This window comes from Salvelinus namaycush, chromosome 30 (assembly GCF_016432855.1).
Source record: "Salvelinus namaycush isolate Seneca chromosome 30, SaNama_1.0, whole genome shotgun sequence".
Lineage (NCBI taxonomy): Eukaryota > Metazoa > Chordata > Actinopteri > Salmoniformes > Salmonidae > Salvelinus > Salvelinus namaycush.
Window position 1 is genome coordinate 32,012,968 of NC_052336.1, and position 18,553 is coordinate 32,031,520.

Below are 18,553 nucleotides of genomic sequence, written 5' to 3' on the forward strand. Positions count from 1 at the left end.
GCTTTAACAGACACAAAACAGTCAAGATTGGGGGCAATTACATTTTCAGTCAGTCCTTTTACTGAACACATCAAATTGAAAAGTGCCTATCGTTTTCCATTGGGAAATTTAATTTCAATTAATCTCCTGGACAGACTGGAAGTTAAATGGAATTGACCCCAACCATACATACAGTGCCCCCATAAATATGGTACTGAGAAAAGAAAACACATCTGCACCAATGCAGAAATTGCATAATAGTCCATATACAACATAGTTATTGTTATTCAAACAAACAAAATAACAAACCAGACAGTTTCACAGTGTATGAATGAACAGAGAGTCATGGTGTGTTAATGTTATTCTTTTTCACATGCTCTTGGGTGGGCTCCTTCAGTGAGTCAGAAAGTAAAGTATTGGGCGAACAGCTCCTTTTGTTCCTCCGATTCGTTTGGTTCCATGGTTGCCTTGTCCGTCTCAGGAAGGCTGCATGAGAAGGTTGAAACGACAGCAGTTACACAATGCCAAACCATAAAAAGTTTCAAAGAGCCAACACAGAGTTTAATGATCACACTCAACATACAGTACATCCCAGAATGCAATGCAGCTACGTAGAGGCTGCATATAGTCTTCATAACACTAAAAGTGCCTTGGCTCAAACCCTTTGGTATTTTCAAAATGTAGTTTCTTATTTCTCAGTGATGGTGCAAATCAAAGCCAGACAGCATTCCCTCTTTTAACAATAGCTATTAGAGTAGTGAGTGAATTCTAAATATGACGTGTATACACAAGCATAGTTACATTCATATAAACGTAACTATGGCTGAGGCAGAGTGAGTGTGATGCTGCTGAATAAATGTCAGCTAACCAGGCAGCGTGCACCCGTCACGCAAACATCCACTCCCAAAGGAAGGCAGACCCATTTAAGCAGCTTATTCATATTCAAAGCAACATGTTAATGCCCATGATAGCGGTCAAAATAAACAATGCCATCCATTTCCTCTGGGTCTCCCCTGACAATGGGCCTAATTGAGCACTAGCATCCATGGTGTTCAGCCGATGTTCTGACCATGGTCCTGAATCCACCTGTTGTGTCTGTACTGTAGATCGCTCCGTTGAGTGGGAGTTGTCGAACTATCTGATAATAAGTTGCTTATTTCAGGAGGTTGGACTGAACACTTAGGTCTCTCTCTCTCATTTTTGTGTGGCTTACTTCGTGTAAAAAGACAGTTTGGTGCAACTTCATTCATAGGGGATTTTTTTTTGATTTGAGCAATGCATGATGGGCACTGCCTTTTTTTTCTATAAAAAATAAAAACATGTTAACAACCCAATATTGATAATCAACCATCATGGACATTTTATTAATTGTTTCATGCTGTGTTGTTACAGGATTCAACCCACATAATGCATAGTACATTTAATGAAAATAATAATTGACCTCAAAAAGCACAAATCGCTCAGGACTAAGTGAAGCTTTGGTTATGTACAGTGCCTTCAGAAAGTATTGAAACCCCTTGACTTATTCTATATTTTATTGTGTTACCGAATTAAAAAATGTATATAAAAAAAATAAATCATACCCCTCTACACACCCCCAAAGTCAAAACGTGTTTTTTGAAAACTTTGCAATGTTATTGGAATTAAAATACAGAAATATCTCAGTTATATAAATATTCACAACCTGAGTAAATACATGTTAGAATCACCTTTGACAGTGATTACAGCTGTGAGTCTTTCTGGGTTAGTCTCTAAGAGCTTTGCACACCTGGATTGTGCAATTTTTTTTTTTTTTTTTAATTCTTCAAGCTCTGTCTAGTTGGTTGTTGAGCATTGCTAGACAGCCATTTTAAAGTCAAAACTGTAACTAGGCAACTCCGGAACATTGAATGTCATCTTGGTAAGCAACTCCAGTGTGTATTTTTCCTTGTGTTTTAGGTAATATTTCTGCTGAAAGATGAATTTGTCTCCCAGTGTCTGGTGGAAAGCAGACAACCAGTTTTTTTGCTAAAATTTTGCCTGTTCTTAGCTCTATTCAGTTTCTTTTTATAAAAAAAACTCCCTAGTTCTTGCCGATGACAAGCATACCCATAACATGATGCAGCCACCACCGTGCTTAAAAATATGGACAACGACCCAACACATATTTGGACAATGTGTTAACTAACCTCCAGACGAGCGTCAATGCCATACAACTCTCCTTCCGTGGCCTCCAACTGCTCTTAAATGCAAGTAAAACTAAATGCATGCTCTTCAACCGATCGCTGCCCACACCTACGTAGGTTCCAAATGTATCCAAGTGTTCTCGCTTTGTCTCTCCCTCTCTTTACCTACCCCTCCCTCTCCATATGTGTAACAAGCCATCATATCTTGTCAGTCCACTACGGACCTGTTTCATTGTATTACGTTTCTAATTAATAATCTATACCTTGTGTTTATGTATTGTGTTATTATTTAGCTAGTTAGTAAATAAATAATTAAGTCAATTTGTGTATTGCTGATTCATCAATCAATCAAATTTATTCATAAAGCCCTTTTTACATCAGCCGATGTCACAAAGTGCTATATAGAAACCCAAGCCTAAAACCCCATAAAGCAAGCAATGCGGCTAGGAAAAACTCCCAAGAAAGGCAGGAACCTAGGAAGACACCTGGGGAGGAACCAGGCTCTGAGGAGTGGCCAGTCCTCCTCTGGCTGTGCCTGGGTGGAGATTATACCTCATTATACCCTGATGAAGACAGCTTGCCTGTCGAAACGTTGGATATAAAATTTTTGCATCTGAGCTCCTAGAGTGTGCAGCTCTCCTTTATTTTTACGTTTTCTACTCCGCTAGCCAGCACCTCGCCTAAATAGGTGTGCGTTTCTTTTTCTTCTAGATTGGGTGGAGATTATAACAGTACATGGCCAAGATGTTCAAACGTTCATAGATGACTAATATGGTTAGGGTTCTTGCAGATATAAAGGAGTATGTGACCTTCAGAATGAGACTGATATGAGGTAATAATAATTAATACGTGACTGTTATCGAGATATATATCTATATATCTTCCAAGAGTTTAATTCGGGAGATGGTAACTCATTGAACTACGTTTCCCGTGCTGCCCCAAATTCCTAATGAGTTAGTTGTTACATTATTTGTTTCATTGAGTAACAATTAAACATAGTTAATTGATTTGATAAATAACAGTCATCACATTAGTCGATAGTCACATTAGTCGATAGTCACGTCACGACACGTGACATTAAAACTTGAAACAGCCTAGCCTCCTAACTCCTGATTGGTCAGTTCAGTGGAGCCAGATCCTTATCATTCCTTCTGGCAGTTGGAGAGGTGGAGGGGTAGTTGAGTGAGCTGGGGCCTTTAATGGCCTTGCCTCTGGGAGCCTGTCAGCCTTTTGCCTGTCAGCTTTTGACATGATGAGATAAGAGTGAGATAAGTACTACCTGCAAGATATTTTGTGAATAGTGCTATAAAAGTATTTGAAGAGGTCCTAATTTCAAACTCTCATAAAAACATGACAACATTATTTTCTACACTAAAGAATGGGATTTTGATCATAAAAATGCATATGCATGAAAATAAAGACTTTTCATTTTGGAGAGAATACTGGACACTAGGGGACACCTAGGCCTTGGATAAAAGTCTATAATGATAGATTGGTATAAGATATCTGCTCCATTTTCATGGCACATGTTGACAAGATGTTGGGGAATCACTTGAGGGAATTATTGACCCACCTCAGTGTTCAGGTCAATAAACATACTAGTTGTTTTGTTATGTTTCAGTCTTCTGTGATGTATATAACGTGTAATATTGTGACGCAAACTCAAAATTCAATACATTTTAACTCTATATCTGATATGGTATAGGTGTCATCTTTAATTAAGCCGGCTGTGTGACCCTGATTTAGCCCTCTGAAGTTGTTACCAGGTCCTAGTCTTTTTATCAACCCTGGATTAAATTTGATTTATTTTACCTTTATTTAACTAGGTAAGTTAAGAAAAAAAAATCAGATTTTCAATGACGGCCTAGGAACAGTGGGTTAACTGCCTTGTTCAGGGGCAGAACGACAGAACGATTACCTTGTCAGCTCGGGGATTTGATCTTGCAACCTTTCGGTTACTAGTCCAACGCTCTAACCACTAGGCTACGCTGCCGCCTCAATGATAGTGGCAGCTTGTGGTTACATATAACAAGGTCATATTTTGGTTTGATTTATTAACATGGTAATTCACAGGTGACTTTCAAATGTGTAATTACATTAGTTACATAGTGGAACAAGAGAATATGTAATAATATCAGTAGTTACACATGTGGGATAACATTAAGCAAGTGAATGTGTAATTACACAATCCTAGTTCCAATTGTGCAATAACTGATTCCGCAACAACCCCATTACCATGTAGTTACATAGTAAAATCTAACATAGTAAAATGTAACTACTATGTTGTTTACACAGTTATTACTGTGTTACTTACATAGTAATGGTGGCAACTTAATGTAAAGTGTTACCAAATATGGTGGTGTATCTTTGATGTGATGGGGCTGTTTTGCTTCCACTGGTTCTGGGACGATGTTAAGGTCAATGGCACCATGAACTTTACCCAGTACCAGGACTTTTTTAAAATTATTATATATATTTTTTTTTTTACATTGGATAAAAGTAGAGACTCAGAGCTAGAAAACTGTATATAATACACTACAATTGAGGAACAATGGGAAAGTAATTTTTCTTTGAAAGTCGATAAACTTGTAACCCCACTTTTGAGAAAATGGCACTTGAATGTTTCGGTACACCTACTGGAGACCTCTTCTTTGTCTACACCCATTCAGCATCGTTCACACCCTCTTAAGCCTTAGCCCCACCCATCTCTTTAAGGATTCACATGTGAGGCCATGTGCTAAACAGTGAGTATGGTAGTGTACTAAACAACCAAAGATTTCAAGACTAAAGGCTGGTTTATACTACATCTATCGACATGTCTATACAGTTGTAAAATAAAGCTTACGACACTGTCTCGTTGGCCTAACGTTATCTTAATTTGGCTTTGGTGCAGGTCATGTTGTTCGTTACATTACACCATATCAATTAAAATCTAAGTTATTTGTCACATGCACAGAATACACAAGGTGTAAACGGTACAGTGAAATGGTTACTTGCATAGTGGAGTCTTTTGTTTAGACATGTAGTTAGCTAGCACAACAATTAACCATAATCCCAACTCATAACCTGCATGAATCTACAGGTAGCTAACACTAACTAACCAAGTAGGTTCAATGTTAGCTAGCTAGCTAACATTAGGCTAAAACTAGCAATTCAAATGGCTCTGAGATACGAACAATATTACTACACGGATCATACATGTAATGTCAGCTAGCGAGCCAGCCAGCCAGCTAACATTAGCTAGGTCGCTAACAGTACGCTTTAAGTTGCAAAGAAAACAACTTTGACAAAATTACAAATGTATATCAGAAAATTTTGCTAGCTAGACTCTCCTACCCGTACACATGGATGAACGCTTCTCCCTCTCTGTCACATATGCCATGGTTGCCCTTAGTTTGAAGATATCATCTGGAGACAGGTGTTTTATATAACAGCCTTCTGTGTTCTCTTTTTGATTCCCTCCGCATTTGCAATCAAACGCCTGCATTTTCTCCATCTCCTTAGCTATCATACTCTGCTTCCACCGGGCATTCCAATGATTTCAAAACTCGCAACACTTAGCAACACTTTTGCAGTTCTTCGTGATATCTTTCAAAAAAAGCTGTGTTAGAAAGGATTACCTACACATACTGAGCAGCTCATGTTATAGACAGAAGCGTGCTACATGGCAGACCAATCCGAACTGATCTCTCGGCATGTCCAGCCCAACTATTATCTCAGCCAATCATAGCTAGGGGAGGTTCCTTCCTTTTTCAGTGGCTAAACCAAATAGGCTTGTAATTTAACAATTTCATTCATATTTACAGATGGCATACACATTTGTTATTAAGGCACAAGAGAATTCACCTGTTCCAGAAGGCATTTCTGCCAAAACAATATATATATATGATCAAATGACTCTCTTGTGAAGTAGTGACGGGAACCATCTGCTTAGTTTCCTGAAACAAGTTATAAAAAAAGATCAGTGCCGTTATCCTTGCAAGGGGAGGGTGCCGGAGTACTGAAAAGGGGTGCAAATAATTTTGACCCCTATCTTTTTGAGAGAACAAAACTATGACTCTCTTTCTCTAAGCAATTGTATTAGTATAAAATAATATAATCTAACCCCCCCCCTTTTTTTTTATACATACAATATAGATATTTTTTGTTCATTTTTAGCAAGGGTGCCAATAATTTTGGACCTGACTGTATATTATGTACCTATGTACGTTATATTAAATATCAACCTTAAACAAAAAACTTAACTTTATGTATGCCTTTTGGTATCCATACCAGATTCAATCAGTATATTGTTGATCAAGTTGATCAGTATATTGGTGTTCGTAATTGAATTAGTATAAACTGAGCAGGTGTTCAGTGGATAACTAACCTTGATGAGAGGGTTAATGACTCCAACATTAGGACTGGTGTTGAACACTTTGTTGAAGCCAGTCTCTCTGTTGACCAGCTCCAGCTGATAGAACTTCTTGTCGTCCTACAAAAAAACCCAGGAAAAACCAGTCAGTTCATGTCTGTAACAGAAGGACCACTTTGGAAACAAGTGTTTAAATTACTGCTTTGAAGTGGGGAACCAATGGACATCTTGTTGTATTATTTCATACCCCAAATTCAACATGTGAGTCAGAGGACTGACATGGATAGAATGGGACCACACTCAGAGCCACACAAAGGTCCCAATTTAAGTCAATAAAATAAATGCCAACTCTAAATTCACTTAGAATGTTTCTGCTGTATTTGATGGTAAAGTTGTTCCTCTGGCACAGAATGTATTGGACATTGACAGGAATCCATGCCACACCTATCCTTAAAATACAGTGTTAACATTCTGAGTTAACCCTCAGTGAGGATTCCCTTTATATGCAACTGATTGAATTGAGTTAGGGCCCTTAAGTGTTTGCATCAGTACAATGTGTTGTATCATTCACAGGGAATAAAACCTTGGAAGTTGGAATGTTGGTAAAATCATTAGAAGTTGTAAGAAGGTAAAATAAAGTCCACTAAAAGAAGGAAATCTTAAGGTAAGGTGTATATAAACTTAAAGAGAGTTGAATGATATCAGCTTTCTTTTTTGTTTATTTTATTCCCTTATGACCATAGCAGGTGCAAACACTTAAAACAATACCCTCTGATTTGTAGCTAGATGGTAGATATTCAAATTCTGAAACTTTAGTCAAGAAATCCTATAGTCACATCTTGGCCACAAATGCTGAGTGGGTATTTTCCTATTTGTTTGATGTGTACTTGAAGCATGAAATTCAGATATTACATACATTGAAATAAATCACAAGGGTTAATAAAAATCAATGAATCAGGGCATACAATCAAAGAATGTCAGTGCTTGTTCATGGTTCGAAGATCTCATTATGAGGGTCAGTGAGAGGGCATTTGTTTAGTGAGTCATGGAGCTAGCTGGGGGGGTTCATATTGGTGCCTCTTAGGCTTTTGTGCTATCCGTAGTTGGTTCCCAAAATGTTTCTGGTAGGTTCAGAAACTAGCGATGCAGTCCAATTCTCAATTCTCTCCCTTTCTCAATGACGTGTGCACTCATTCACTCTCCCTCATGGACTCAATAGCATTGGATAGGTGTGTACATGGGCTAGATACAGTTGAAGTCAGAAGTTCACATACACCTTAGCCAAATACATTTAAACTCAGTTTTTCACAATTCCTGACATTTAATCCTAGTAAAAATTCCCTGTCTTAGGTCAGTTAGCATCACAACATTATTTTAAGAATGTGAAATGTCAGAATAATAGTAGAGTGAATTATTTATTTCAGCTTTTATTTCTTTCATCACATTCCCAGTGGGACAGAAGTTTACATACACTCAATTAGTATTTGGTAGCATTGCCTTTAAATTGTTGAACTTCAGTCAAACATTTTGGGTAGCCTTCCACAAGCTTCCCACAATAAGTTGGGTGAATTTTGGCCCATTTCTCCTGACAGAGCTGGTGTAACTGAGTCAGGGTTGTAGGCCTCCTTGCTCACACATGTTTTTTCAGTTCTTCCCATACATTTTCTATAGGATTGAGGTCAGGGCTTTGTGATGGCCACTCCAATACCTTGACTTTGTTGTCCTTAAGCCATTTTGCCACAACTTTGGAAGTATGCTTGGGGTCATTGTCCATTTGGAAGACCCATTTGCGAGCAAGCTTTAACTTCCTGACTGATGTCTTGAGATGTTGCTTCAATGCAACCTCACAATTGTCCCACCTCATGATGCCATCTATTTTGTGAAGTGCACCAGTCCCTTCTGCAGCAAAGCACCCCCACAACATGTTGCTGCCACCCCCGTGCTTCACGGTTGGGATGGTGTTCTTCGGCTTGCAATTATCCCCCTTTTTCCTCCAAACATAACAATGGTCATTATGGCCAAACAGTTCTATTTTTGTTATATCAGATCAGAAGACATTTCTCCAAAAAGTATGACCTTTGACCCATGTGCAGTAGCAAACCGTAGTCTGGCTTTTTCATGGCGGTTTTGGAGCAGTGGCTTCTTCCTTGCTGAGCAGCCTTTCAGGTTATGTCGATATAGGACTCGTTTTACTGTGGATATAGATACTTTTGTACCTGTTTCTTCCAGCATCTTCACAAGGTCCTTTGCTGTTGTTCTGGGATTGATTTGCACATTTCGCACCAAAGTATGTCCATCTCTAGGAGACAGAACGCGTCTCCTTCCTGAGTGGTATGACAGCTGCGTGGTCCCATGGTGTTTATACTTGCTTATTATTATTTGTACAGATGAATATGGTACCTTCAGGTGTTTGGAAATTGCTCCCAGGGATGAAACAGACTTGTGGAGGTCTATAATTTTTTTCAGAGGTCTTGACTGATTTCTTTTGATTTTCCCATGATGTCAAGCAAAGAGGCACTGAGTTTGAAGATAGGCCTTGAAATACATCCACAGGTACACCTCCAATTGACTCAAATTATGTAAATTAGCCTATCAGACGCTTCTTAAGCCATGACATCATTTTCTGGAATTTTCCAAGCTGTTTAAAGGCACAGTCAACTTAGTGTATGTAAACTTCTGACCCACTGGAATTGTGATACAGTGAATTATAAGTGAAATAATCTGTCTGTAAACACTTGTTGGATACATTATTGTGTCATGCATAAAGTAGATGTCCTAATTGACTTGCCAAAACTATAGTTTGTTAACAAGAAATTTGCGGAGTGGTTGAAAAAGGAGTTTTAATGACTCCAACCTAAGTGTATGTAAACATCCGACTTCAACTGTATGTATTTCTTACACCATGCTTTTAAATCCATGTGGGGGAGTGAACGAGGGTGAGAACCGCCAAGTAAAGATTTATAAAGATTCTGTCATATACGATTTCAGGACCATTCATGACTACAGACATTTGTTTTCCCAGACCATGTGATCTAACCAGGGACCTAGTTATTGCTATAGTTAACTATTTAAGCAATAAAGCATGAGGGGGTGTGGTATATGGCCAATATACCACGGCTAAGGGCTGTTCTTATGCACAAAGCAACACGGAGTGCCTGGATACAGGCCTTAACCGTGGTATATTGTCCATATACCACACCCCCGAGGTGCCTTATTGCTATTATAAACTGGTTATCAACGTAATTAGAGCAGTAAAAATCTATGTTTTGTCATACCAGTGGTATACGGTCTGACATACCACGGCTGTCAGCCAATCAAATCAGCATTCAGGGCTCGAACCACCATGTTTATGAAACAGTATATACAACAACTGAATGTGTTAACACTGTTCTTCATCTAATAGCACAACCAAATGACCTGTACAAGTGATGTATCTACTGCTTGGATAGTTCGATCTGTGCCACTGGCTTAATCCTATTCTTTAACTTCGATTTTTGGTTGAGTTAGAGATGTGAATCCAACACATTATTTGTTGACCTGTCGTCAAGTTAGTAGGCTCTTCACTGTATTGCAAAAGTTATACGGAATTGTTTGGTTGTCAACAAACCAAATATCAACATTTTGAAGGAGATGTACTGTATCTACTGATTGGATAGTTCCATCTATGCCACTCACGTGGTCCTATTCTTTAACCTTCGAGTTTTGGTTGAGTTGGAGACATGAATCCAACATGTTAATTGTTAACTGCTATTTAGGCCGGGACTCAATCTTATACGCATTATAGCGCCCTTGACATTTAAAGGTAATTTCCATTGCATTTACCGTGAATGCGATCTCCATGAATGTCAGGGAAAATGCCTTTAAAATCCGAATTGTCGACTGTACAACACGCTGTGCTATAAATTAAATTGTGGCCTTACTGTATTGCAAAAGTGATATCGAATTGTTTTTGGTTGTCAACAAAACCAAATATTAACATTTGAAGGAGATGTATCTACTACTTGGACAGTTTCATCTGTGCCACTGGTTTAGGGCTATTCTTTAACTTATATTTTTTGTTGAGATGGAGACGTGAATCCAACATATAGAGTGCCTTTTATATCCGTCCCGCATTATGTGTTTCCAACTTCTAGGACTATTTTAACCCACTTAACCCCAATATTTCACCATCATTGTAAAGCCCTACTTCTTTTTTGCTTTGGGAAAGTAAATTCTAAAGATTTTTACCTAATTTAATGTGATTCTTAATTCATTTACATTTGTCACTCAAGTTTAAAGATGTAATCCGCAGTAAGGGGAATCAGTGCCACTGGCCGCCATAGTTGTTTTTGTTGCCGAGCTGAGGAGCGTCACGCAGCATGGTAAAAGAAATTGCAGTACATATCTTCTCTTCTATCGCGGGTGATTCAATGATGTCCGAGGGGGAAAAAACGTGTTTGTTGTTGTAATATCGCAAACGGACTTGGCAGTTTCACCATTAAGGGGAAGGGGATACCGAGTCAGTTCCATAACTGTATCCATTCAACCGAAATGCATCTTCTGCATATAACCCAACCCCTCTGAATTAGAGGGGTGCGGGGGGCTGCCTTAATCGACGTCCAGGTCATCGGTGCCCGGGGAGCAGTTGTTGTGGGGTTTAACTGCCTTGCTCAAGGGCAGAATGGCAAGTTTTTCCACCTTGCCGGCTCAGCGATTCTAATAAGTGACCGTTTCGTTACTGTCGCAACGCTCTAACCGCTGGGATACCAGCCTTAAAGGTCAAGCATAACACGTCAACGCTGTTGCCCATAGATAGATAAGCTAAAAATGTTTTAACAATTTCAACAACAAAGGGAACACAACAACTTTCTATTTCCTTTGTCACAAGGGGAGATGAAATCTAAGATAAAAATCGTCAACCCTGTCAGTTTGTCACTTTTTTAAAAATGTCTTTTTTATTTTACCTCTTGAGATGGGGAAAGTATGTTTGTCATGAAGTTGAACATGTGCTCTTTGTGACAGAATGTTCAAATTAGGTGAAATTGTTCTTTTATTTATTTTTTTATCCCATTTTTCTCCCCAATTTTCGTGGTATCCAATCGCTAGTAATTACTATCTTGTCTCATCGCTACAACTCCCGTACGGGCTCGGGAGAGACGAAGGTCGAAAGCCATGCGTCCTCCGAAGCACAACCCAACCAAGCCGCACTGCTTCTTAACACAGCGCGCCTCCAACCCGGAAGCCAGCCGCACCAATGTGTCGGAGGAAACACCGTGTACCTGGCCCCCTTGGTTAGCGCGCACTGCGCCCGGCCCGCCACAGGAGTCGCTGGAGCGCGATGAGACAAGGATATCCCTACCGGCCAAACCCTCCCTAACCCGGACGACGCTATGCCAATTGTGCGTCGCCCCACAGACCTCCCGGTCGTGGCCGGCTGCGACAGAGCCTGGGCGCGAACCCAGAGACTCTGGTGGCGCAGCTAGCACTGCGATGCAGTGCCCTAGACCACTGCGCCACCCGGGAGGCCCAAATTTTTTATTTTTGACCAAATTAAAGGACCCAAAATTTACTCGTGGAATAACACAATAATGTAAAAATAATGTCCAGGGAACATACTTCCACAACAGCGCCCAACCAAATGGAAATTACTTTATGTTCCGTGAAGGTGTCTTGTTCGTTGACCAACCACCACCCATTCCCTGAGAATTACTTTTCTACTGAATTCTACTGTGTCAGGGGCAGATCTCAAAAATTGAATTGTGTAATTGCATACAACTATAATAGGATTAATTGGATGGTAGCAATGTCAATGTCTCCCCTAGTCAAATTTATTTAAAGTCACCATGAAGTGAATTTGCTGTTTATTTCCCCCCCCCAATGTTCAAGTGAAACCTACGCCCTTGAGTTGACCACCCACCACCAGTTTCTTGACAAGGGCCTCTCGCTCTGTCACCATGTCCTTGAGCTCAGCAATGACCCGTAGGTCCTCATGACGACTCTCTCTGTTCCGAAACTTATCTTCTGTCCCCTCCAATCTAGACCAGGGTGACACATCAAAACATAAAATCTGCATTAGATAACCATACAAGTATCAAATTGCCTAGTAGACGCCACGCAGTACCTTGTATGGCATCTAGATGGCGCACACATTGAAGGTTATCTAAATCAAAACAAATGTATTTATATAGCCCTTCTTACATCAGCTGATATCTCAAATTGCTGTACAGAAACCCAGCCTAAAACCCCAAACGGCAAGCAATGCAGGTGTAGAAGCACGAAGGTGTGCATGTGTAGAAGCATCTAAATTAGGTCACGATAGATGGCATTAAGTATGTAAGCAGAACAATGGGGGAGGATCTGTCTAATCAACATTTCAACAGTGGCATAACATTCAAGCACACGTTATCAGATAAAAATAACATTTGAGGTGAGATCCCTGGCTTTTGATTGCTACCACACACCACACACACCACACACACCACACACACCACACACACACACACCACACACACACACACCACACACACACACACCCCCCCCCTTACAGTATCTGGAGGGCAGAGATCTTGTCCTTCAGTAGCTCCTGGGCTTTGTTGAAGTCTGAGAGCATGATCTGAGTCTCTCTATGGTGAACAGCACTCAGCTCCCCCAGCTCTCTCTCATGTCTCTTTGTCAGGTCCTGTTCGTGAGCCCTGAGGCACAGAGAGAGAGACAGAGGTCAGTCACATACCCCCAGTGGCTGAATGTAAACAACGCTTGGCAGCCAAACTATGTTAAAATGAGTGTCTGTACACTCTCCAGTCAATAACGATGAGTAACTAATTAAAGCAAGCTAAAAATAACAATAATGCATTTATATAACAGGCACTCACTCCTGTGAGATTTTTACCTCTCTTCCCATATCTAATCATGGAATTTATCCAAACACAACACTACCGCTCCCCAAATCCAAACTGCAATACAGTCTCTGCTTAACTGGTTGTGGACGTTGTAAAATTCAAGTGGAATAAAAGAGGGATGTGTATGTTAGTCACTTCCAAAAGATACACCTGCCATGTCCTGGGAATTTATTTATATAATGAGAGGAGGGAGTCTTAATACTGTAGGATGGCCACAATCACGTCAATCATTCTAGCCACAGAGCATAGCATTATGCCAGAGATAGAGATCTTCAGTTATCTCTGGGTACATACAGTGCATTCGGAAAGTATTCAATCCCTTTCCTTTTCCCACATTTTGTTACGTTACAGCCTAAAAAATGATTCAATTGTTTTTTTCCCCCTCATCAATCTACACACAATGCCCCATAATGACAAAGCAAAAACAGGTTTTTAGAATGTTTAAAAACAATGTAACTGTATTGCCTAATGTGAAAACTGTGTAATCTACTGCAATGTACAGTACTGTAGCATAATACTTTCAGCACATCTCAGGGTTATTTGAAACACGTATCTTACATTGTTTGCTATTGGATTAACTGGTAGTTAAAACGACTAAATTGAAAAGATATCATTGTGTTGTGTTTTGGTGAATAAACCAATGTTCTCATTACGTTTCACAATAAACATATTTGAATCAATGGTTGTGTGATGAGAGATGTTTACTATTCAAATTAACAACATTAAATAACGACATTAATGACATGCTTTCAATGAAAGACTGGCTGTGTTACAAGTGTGACCAGTTTAGAGTTTTGTACTAAGTGTTATGAAAATGTACCACATATTGAAAATAGTACCAAAGCCATGATACCTTATTGATGTCATCTGTTAAATCCACTTCCATCAGTGTAGATGAAGGGGGAGGAGACAGGTTAAAGGAGGACTTTTACGCCTTGAGACAATTGAGACATGGATTGTGAATGTGTGCCGTTCAGAGGGTGACTGGGCAAGACAAAACATTGAAGTGCCTTTGAATGGGGTATGGTAGTAGGTGCCAGGTGCACCGGTTTGAGTGTGTCTGAAGAACTGCAACGCTGCTGGGTTTTTCACGCTCAACAGTTTCCCGTGTGTATCAACAATGGTCCACCACCCAAAGGACATCTGGGGCGGCAGCGTAGCCTAGTGGTTAGAGCGTTGGACTAGCAATCGAAAGGTTGCAAGATGAAATCCCCGAGCTGACAAGGTACAAATCTGTCGTTCTGCCCCTGAACAAGGCAGTTAACCCACTGTTCCTAGGCCATCATTGAAAATAAGAATTTGTTCTTAACTGACTTGCCTAGTTAAATAAAGGTAAAATAAATCAACATCTAGCCAACTTGACACAACTGTGGGAAGCATGGGCCAGCATCCCTGTGGGATGCTTTCGACACCTTGTAGAGTCCATGTCTGACAAATTGAGACTGTTCTGAGTGCAAAAGGGTTGCAACTCAATATTAGGAAGGTGTTCCTAATGTTTTGTACACTGCACTACATAATTTTGGTTCAGTAGTTATCAGTTTTGAGCAGTTTGATAAAGTATTGTTGACAAATGACAAGAAAATCATATCAAAAGTAAAGTGAATATTGCATTTTGACAAAAGCAGATCCAAATTGAAATAGTGATATGGTGCAGTGAACAAGTTACTTTGTGAATTTGTTTGTTGTACTCACTCAATTGAAAATGTGCTTAGAATTGTGAATTATGAGCCATTTTGATTATCTATTTAAATTAAAAAAAATATACCACTTAAGCACCAAAGTGATTGGGGGAAAAAAACAGTAAATCACACCTCACATGATAATGTGGGCTCTTGAAAAAATATAATACTATTTTTCATGTCAATCTAGCATTTCTAAGACCATGAGGGTCGACATATACGGAGAGGTTTGGAAGACCTGGGTACTCCCTCACTCCCTTAGGGGTCACTATAAATAGATGCCAGTTAAATGGGTCCCAGTACCTGATCTGCTGGTTGGCCTCGCTGCGGACTCGGAGAACCTCTTTGCCCTTGAGCTCCAGCTCTCTGGTGAGGGTGCTGATGGTCTCATTGAGGGAGTGGATCTCGTGGTCCAGGTCTGTGATACGGTTGGTTCTGCAGGACACTTCCTGCTGCAGGTCTGATATACTACCCAGCAGGTCCTCCTCCTGGTTCCAAGTCAGACAAGATAATGAAGACAATCATAATTGTTGGGGTGACAATTCCATTCTAATTCAGTCAATTCAGGACTAGAATTTAAATTCCAATTCAAGAATGAAAACAATCCCACATTTTCAGGTACTTTTTTTAGGATCCCAACTCTAGGGATAGCTATCAAAGCGAATGAATCCTATTGGTACAGAGCTTAGTACGTCTGCTCTAAAAACATAGGGGGGCTGGTTTGATTCCATCAATAAATAGTTCCACAACTTTGCTACAGCCAATTCAGTAGCAATTGCCAGTATACCTTTTACCAGCAGCTATACAATAATCTGCATCATCACATCCACTATCCACTATGAGTGTGTGTAAATGTAGGGTTGCACCAAGAAGCAAACTTATTTCCCCTCTTTGTCTTCATTGATGTGAGTTTGTGACAGCCAGGTATTATTCAAAACAATATGGTTACAACAACACTTCATCATTTCTAAAGCGGTTTACAGACTGTGTCCCAATGTAGAAATATTTGATTTGGGACCCTCTATCTAATTAGTTTAATTTGGAAGAGATGTTGTAGAAGCTGCTTGGAAGAGGCATGAGTAGATGTCAGCCCTAAGGTGCAGTCTAAATGTTTAAGTGGGTCATGTTAAAAGATGTAGCACCCTCAATTAACTGAAATGAGTTGTCCTTGTATTTCTGAGAAATAAAGAGAGAGCAAGGGAAGGAAAGAGAGAGAGACGGGGAAAGAGAGAGTGTGGTCCAACATAGGAAAATGATGCAACCGGAGTGCTCAGAAACATGTATAGAAATGTGTACACACATGGAACCTTCCAGATTCTTTGTTGTTCTTCACTTATGTATTATGATTCACCCTAAAGATTAAAGCACAGACTATGAGAAACAGGGTAATCTTGGACCTCTGGGCAGTTTGCTTATCTGTACGACTTAGTATCATCCTGCCCTATTATGTTTGTGTTACTGCATACCCCCGTTTGCCAATGCAAAAAGCAACACCGAAAGCAGCATTTATTTTTCAAAACGCAGTCTCAGTCTGTATATGATATGCACACGATGTGATCGCAAGCTGTTGTATTTCAAATATAATTATAATATTTTTTGGGCTACATCACAGATGCTTGGCAAACAGTGAGCTTCAGCTCCCAAGGGATGAGTCCCAAATAACAATTTATTTAAAAAATAAGCACAAACAAACCCTAAAAGTCCTCCTCTGGTCCTTTCTAGCCACTGATAGAAAGTCAGGGGCCATGTGAATCAAGCATCTCAAAGTAAGAGTACTAATCTAGGATCAGGCAAAACTTATCCTAGATCAGAACTCCTACTATGAGACGTGTAATACATACACCCCCAGATATAATTTCACCACCCCCAAATTGTTATGGTTATGATTAAGAGTGTGGTTAGGGGCAACTTCTACCTCAAGCAGCAAAAAGTGTCAACTCCGGACTGACCTGTTGCTGACTCTGCTCCAGAGCACCCTGTAGCTCCAGTTTGGCAGCAGTGTTATCCTTCAGGTGGATCTGGCGCAGATGCTCTATGGCTGTTGCATGGAGGTGGTTCAGCTCAGAGCGCAGGGATGCTACAGGGGAGGAAGAGGAGGGGAACATGAAAGTCCCGTGAGGCTCAATTGGTAGAGCTTGGCGTTGAAAATACATATTTTACTTTGAAACAAAATATTATTTTGGTCATCGTTTCGATGGCTAAATTTCAACCGTACATACAGTTGAAGTCTGAAGTCCACATACACCTTAGCCAAATACATTTGAACTCAGTTTTTCAGAATTCCTGACATTTAATCAGAGTCAAAATTCCATGTCTTAGGTCAGTTAGGATCACCACTTTATTTAAAAAATGTGAAAGGTCAGAATAATAGTAGAGAGAATAATTTATTTCAGCACGTTCCCAGCGGGACAGAACTTCGGTCAAACATTTCAGGTTGCCTTCGACAAGCTTCCCACAATAAGTTGGGTGAATTTTGGCCCATTCCTCCTGACAGAGCTGGTGTAACTGAGTCAGGTTTGTAGGCCTCCTTGCTCTCACACGCTTTTTCAATTCTGCCCACAAATTTTCTATAGGATTGACATCAGGGCTTTGTGATGCCACTCCAATACCTTGAATTTGCATTTGACAGCCTTCAATAGTGGCTGTACCAGAGAATTTAAAACCTTTTTTTGTAAGAACACAGTACAGTCGTGGCCAAAAGTTGAGAATGACACAAATATTAATTTTCACAAAGTCTGCTGCCTCAGTTTGTATGATGGCAATTTGCATATACTCCAAAATGTTATGAAGAGTGATCAGATGAATTGCAATTAATTGCAAAGTCCCTCTTAGAGGATTGTAATTCAGTGATATTTATTCCCATAGTAATTCATTATGGATCCATAACTAAATAAACATTGGCACGTTGAAAGAGTAGTTTTATCATTATTTTATTAACGAAAGCATAAAGATGCCATTATTAGTTCCATTGTTTAAGTTTGAACGTGCAGACTGGCACTAAAAACAGCGGGAACAATCCCCCTTAAAGTGTTGCTCTGTTCTACCCAGTGTGGCGGTGTGGGGGTCAACCCCCCCTATCCCTTCCCATGGGCTAGGTCCGTCTTCTGTGCGCTGCTCTGCGGACCATCCCGTGCACTCGTGCCTTGCACCTCACACGCTTTAAGTGGATACAGCGGGAGAACTGTAAGGCAATCCCATTGACCAATATACTGTCCTGCTAATAACAGGGTTAATAATATATCTGAGAATATCCAAAAGGGCTTTTATATAATTCTAAATTAATAATAAATTGCTTTGTTTAAAAAATAACAACATATTGATAATGATTACATTTTCAAATATCGTAAAATGAGCGAGAAAAATACCATTCTTGAACACGGACTGAGACCTTGTTACTAATTTGTAAATAAAGCCAGTTTGTAATTTAGAATGATTTATTTATGTTTTTAGACAGAGGGAAACCAAAAACCTACAGTCAACTCATGGGTCTCCCAGTCG

The 18,553-nt window shown here is 39.8% G+C and overlaps 1 protein-coding gene across 1 annotated transcript in view; it reads right to left on the reverse strand.

Moving 5' to 3' along the window:
• Window positions 1-362: 362 nt before the first annotated feature.
• The window catches only part of fam184aa (family with sequence similarity 184 member Aa), a 49,364-nt gene continuing 31,173 nt past the window's right edge, over window positions 363-18,553 (reverse strand). Inside the window, 6 exon segments of the mRNA XM_038969660.1 lie at window positions 363-465; window positions 6,514-6,618; window positions 12,395-12,512; window positions 13,023-13,169; window positions 15,359-15,543; window positions 17,005-17,132. Coding sequence (XP_038825588.1) covers window positions 457-465; window positions 6,514-6,618; window positions 12,395-12,512; window positions 13,023-13,169; window positions 15,359-15,543; window positions 17,005-17,132 — 692 coding nt within the window. The 3' untranslated portion in view covers window positions 363-456.